The 5620-nt window shown below is 45.0% G+C and overlaps 1 protein-coding gene across 1 annotated transcript; it reads left to right on the top strand.

The window, feature by feature from the left end:
* Positions 1 to 772: 772 nt before the first annotated feature.
* LOC119448028 (uncharacterized) lies at positions 773 to 5033 on the top strand. The gene is made up of 2 exons (XM_037711531.2): positions 773 to 931; positions 4742 to 5033. The coding sequence occupies exons 1-2, from the start codon at positions 789 to 791 to the stop codon at positions 4947 to 4949; spliced, it is 351 nt and encodes a 116-aa protein (XP_037567459.2). The 5' UTR covers positions 773 to 788; the 3' UTR covers positions 4950 to 5033.
* Positions 5034 to 5620: the final 587 nt, after the last annotated feature.

Here is a 5620-nt window from a genome sequence, read left to right on the forward strand (position 1 = left end):
AGCTCCAATTCATATCTGTACTTTTCTCGAAGCCTTCTCTTTATTAGCGCGTTTTCTGTTGCTCATCGGTGCCACTGAGATTGCGGCAGCGCTCGCATGCCAATTGTTTCTCTTGCAACCTTCATCGCCGCATTATCGAATTGCACGTAATAATACGATCGTACGTGCAGGTACGAATTAACAGAAGTAATTTTGAGGCAAACTGTCACATATCGCTTTAGAAGGTGGCCAGTACGTGACACTTCGCAGAGCTACACAGTAGCATAATATCGACAGGTGATTTCAATAGAACAGAAATGCCGCCGCATCGGCTATACTACAAATGGGCGAGTCATGGTTGGTCTCCTGACCTCCAAATTTCAAACACAATGAGGTAGTTCTCATCTAGGTGGTACAGTATAAAAAAGGTAGAATAATTATTGCGCTAGGACTTGATGACTTTCTTTACAATCGTTTTTTTTATTCGGCAAAAAATTAAGTTAGCACATAATTGCGTAGTTAAACGCTATCTTAACAGCAAACACCTTGTATTTTGTCACGCCGGTCCCGTTTCATACGCAGTGGTTATCTTCACTCGTATAGTACAAAGAAGTTCTACTTCATGCACCTTATAAATAAATAATGAAATCAACACTTCCAAAATCATCACATATGCTGAATTACAAGCATTTTTTCGTAGCAAAGCTACGCAATTATCAGCGAAGTGCTTCTAAAACTACCTATTCCACAATCCGTTTTCATTCTGCTATCCAATCCCATTATTTCTATTTCCAGGTTAAGGTTTCATCATGAAGCCCACCAACGCAGCCGTTTTCTGCGCCATGTCGCTGTGTGCCATCGCCGTGGCTGTCCGCCAAGCACATCCAGCAATCGTCATGGGCGGCGGGTCGTACGGATGCAATTGCCCCATGCTGAACGTGTTGGCTGCAAGGTGCGTGCCTCAGTTTGCCGTTGTCTGCTACGGTCGGAACGAAATGAAAGAACGCCGGTGTCCCATGCATTGGGGGCACGTTAAAGGTCCGGAGCCCCGTCACAATACCGTGCCTCATAATGAAATTTTGATTGCGGCACGTATACTACAAGAATTCATTTCAATTCTACGTTCGCGAGCCGTTACGGCAACTACAATCTTCAGAGTGATCTGGATAGCAACCCACTTAAGCATTGCATAAGATTTCTTCGTCTTTTTTCTGGGGTTTGACGTGCCAAAACCAGTTCTGATCATGAGGCACGCCGTAGTGGAGGGCTCCCGAATAATTTTGACCACCTGGGGCTCTTTTACGTGCACTACAACGCAAGCACACGGGCGTTTTTGCATTTCGCCTCCATCGAAATGGGGCCGCCGCGGCCTAGATTCGAACCCGCGACCTCGTGCTCAGCAGCGCAACGCCTAAGCTAACTGAGCCACCGCGGCGGGTGCATAAGATTTCAGCCTGATGAATTTAGTACTGCATTTTTTAATTATCGCGCTGAGGCGCGATAATTCCAACATGCAGCACTAAATTCCCGACCCATGCCTGGAAAAGTTGTAGAACACACATTTCACTATAGCCCTAACGAGACGCTGAAAGGAATGGCGGCGGCGCCTGAAAAATACCGCACCATTTAGCCGTGACGTCATGGAGTTTGATGGCACTTGCTTTGGCATAGTTCTTTTTTTTTTGTCAGTAATGATTCAGTGCATTGTATTCTAAAGGAGCCAAAGACTGAAGTTAGCAAATTTGAGGAATATGAACTGAGCCACAGCCACCTAAATAATAAAAAAAGAACTTTGAAATCTATGACGTCACATTGACGCACCGGCTCTATATATGGCGTAAAATTTTGAATAGAGAACTTTGGCCCTTATTACTCGCTTTTAATAAATGACGAAAGTGTCATTGAAAAATACTTGATCATTGGTAGTTATTTAGTGGTTCTCTTCCGTATCCCAACAGCACGACAGCAATGGCATTACACGTGAAAATGACAATCTAGAAAAGTGAGCAATGTGTGAGAAAGTCATGCTCACCAGTTTATTGTTATTTCTTTTTTTTTCTCATCGAGACTTTGCCTCAGCAAGCTTTTTACTGATGCTTTGAACTTTATATTTCTGCCATTGGGCACGTGTAGTGGGGTGTCAGCAGATCATTTTTGGTAAGTAAAAACTTAGATCGAAGTTATCGTGTGAATTAATGCAAAACGATGTGAAGCAACTACAGGACGGGGAAGAGCGTCTTTGATGCTGTATGCACTGCATTGAGTAGGACTGCGGTGGTCGCATTTCTCTCATATGGTATGCCGACAAAATTTTTAGATTGCGCTTTTAGGAGTTTCACAATGTGCTCAGACTAAGAACCGCTGGTCAGAATCATAGCAAAATCGATGTCAAAGGCAACGGTGGAGAATTAAGATTTCGTGGTGTTGCTGTTGTGACCTCGACACATGACTCATACCCACGTGGATCGATTGGCAGCAGAAAAAGTAATGAAAAGTACACACAACGAAGAAGACAAAAAGACAGAAATAAACACCAAATCGCCACAATAAATTGCGCTACTTCAGAATGATAAACATTTTATGACGCTTATTTAATTTTAAAAAAGCATCAGGTAGACGACGGTAAGCACTCCTAGCAGCATGACCTTCAGTATGCTTCAATCAACTTATTCAGATCGGCTTGCGGCTATACTAACACGTGCCAAGGACAATAGATTTGATGTTGCTAGAGTTAAGATTGCAGCGCTAGTCGGAAGTACTAGAAACATCCTGTGGAGGTAGGAGAAGCGGTGACAGGAAAGAAAGAAATAATCGGTTGGTTCTCGTTAGTTACAACAAGAACGTAGGTTAGTTATAGAGTAACCACATCTATGAAGGTAAACTTTTGACAGGGAACCCTACAGCGGAATCTTGGTAACGTCACCTCGCGTTGTCGTAAAAGCGTTGGCTCGTGTTCCACGGGAATCGGAGGCGTTGAAAATAATCAGCGGAAAACCGAGGTGACGATTCATCGCACTTTAGAATTAAAATGTGGGGAGAGCGATAGGCGGGGTGACATGCGGGGAACCTTTCCTTGACAGACTGCAATTGTGAAAGGGTGCGGCTGGCGGCAGCAGTGCTGGTCCTAAATTGTGTATTAAATAGAGCCGAAACTCATTGCTCTTCGTAATCAGACCAAAAGAAAAAAAGGAGAACGGTTCTCAACGAACTTCGAAGGAATGACTAACCAAAGGTCATTCGTAAAACCACCCACTAACAAAAAAGAAGAAACAAACTACTGGAACTTCAAACGCTGACTTTCCCCCAACCCCGCAAACGAGAATCCCTCCGTACGTCTAGTGCCAGCGAAGCTCTCAGCCGGGCGTTGAAAAAAGATGTCCTCAAAGTCGCGTACAAACCGATAAACACTTTGAATATCTTCCTTCCTAAATCAAAGAAAACGCTTAACGCGTCGTCTACAAAATAAGCTGTGCCGACTGTCCGGCGACGTACATCGGGGAAACCAAAAAATCTAAAAAAAAGAATCGGACAACACGAGAATGACGTCCGAACATTCAACCGAATACGCAGCGCCGTCGCCAAACATTCAGAAGACGCCGACCACGAAATTGCTTTCCAAGAAAACCAAATTCTTCAAACAGAGACGAACCCGCGAAAAAGGATGCTACATGAGTCCAGGGCACATTCAAAATACAGCGAGCAATATAAACCGCATGAAAGGCAACCTCAAAAGGCGCCCAGCCAGATAATTCCCCGCTCTAGATCACCAACACCGTATCGTCCACGCTCCCCCCCCCCCCCCCCCCCCCTACAGCAGCATTCCCACCTGTCAAGCACCCGGCATCAATCTTCCCCGCCGACCAACACCGCCGCCGCCAGCCGCACCCTTTCATCGTCTCCGTCTGCCAAGGAAAGGTTCCCTGTGCGAGTATCTTCCCGCCTTTCCTTCTCGCTCCCCCCCCCCCCCCCCAACTTTTTTTTTTCTTACAGACTTTGTAAAAGCTGCACAACGCCACCTCCGAAACTTCTATGAAGAAGGAGCTGAAGGGGCTCCGAAACGTCGGGCTAATAAATTCCTTTATTTGGTTGAAGTCACTCTCAAAGTCAATAAATTTTCCTAACCAGACAGGCAATCCGTCTCAATCTTTACCTTCACAATAAGTTTAGCCTCTTCGCCTTGTTTCACTCGCTCTTGTCCACGCCCTACCCCTGTATTTCCTGTTCCGGTATCTTGCGTCTAGTATTTTGAATTTTCGCCTTTTGCCCTCAGCTATGTGGGAAAAATAGTGCACATCTTGGATTCGCCTATCTCATTATGTATGGACTGTCATCTCAAATGTAAAAAAAAAAAACAGATAAAAAAAACAGTTCTACCTCAGCTAGAGTTCACGACGCAGATTCTGCTTTACGAACGCTGTGCACAGCTTTCTATACTCCTATCGCACGAGTTATATTTTATCACGATCGAGCCGAATTGGGATCAAAATTCTGTATCTCGATTATGTTCCTTCCGCAGTTTGCGCAATGAAGCCAATCGCGATAGCGAATTTCGATCCCGATCGGGCTGGATCGCGATTGAAATCGCGATGAGTGGGGAATAACTCGAAGTGACTTGTTACTGAAACTGCTGTTTGTGATTGCGCTAACGTGTTCAGATTTTTGGCAGTAAAATGTGTACCGTAAACAGGCGAGAAAATTCAGAGCCACCAGTGTTTTGTATTGTGTTTATGATTTATATTTACTTATGCAATATACTTTGCAGGCAATGTTGCGTCACGGTGGGGACTTGCTGTCTCGCGGCAGGGATGGGCATTGGAGGTTACGGCGGACATCTTGGCGGCGTCGAATACGGATACCCGATTGTCTCGTACGCTCCTATCGCATTGCGCGTGCACAGAACTGTCCTTGCTCACGCCCCATGGGCTCATGGCGGCCTGCAGCTCAACATTGGCGCTGGACTTGGAAGATGAAAACAGACATTCCGCAACAATGGCGTTGAACTGGAATGATTGGAACCGATACTTTAGAAAAATAAAGGCAGTCAGTTATCAGAGACTCAAGCTGATTGTACGGTCGCTGAGTCCGCGGATGAACCCCAGAAATGACAAACGTTAATGCATGATGCAGGCTCATATAAACTTGGTTGTTTGGTTGATCCTACCTGATACGGCATAACCCACAATGGCGGAGAACATATTCTTTATATCTATATATGCCCTGATGCTCACCAAGAATAGCAAAAATGGATTTTTTTTTCATTTGCTTTACAATTTGTAATTTTCTTTGCGTAGTGCATGCTCTATTCTTACAAAGTTTCAACCTGATAATATTTTTTTCTACAGCAAAGCTTTTCTTGCCTCTTCCTTCTAGAGGAGTCTGCTGGTCTGGTCTGGTTGGTACATCATCAGGACGGTAACAAATGGCGCTAGGACGAGACGAAGCGAGTACACAGACAAGGCGCTGAACTAACAACCACTGGTTTATTGCTTGGTAGGCAACATACGAGGTCTGTTAGAAAAGTATCCGACCTTATTTTTTTTTTGCGAGCACCTGATGGATATGAAAAGCCGACCTTGAACCTCCGTGCGCATGCGCGAATTTTTTCCCGCCTGCCGATAGCGTTAGTCGCTGGGACGCAGCA

Source organism: Dermacentor silvarum, chromosome 4 (assembly GCF_013339745.2).
Source record: "Dermacentor silvarum isolate Dsil-2018 chromosome 4, BIME_Dsil_1.4, whole genome shotgun sequence".
NCBI lineage: Eukaryota > Metazoa > Arthropoda > Arachnida > Ixodida > Ixodidae > Dermacentor > Dermacentor silvarum.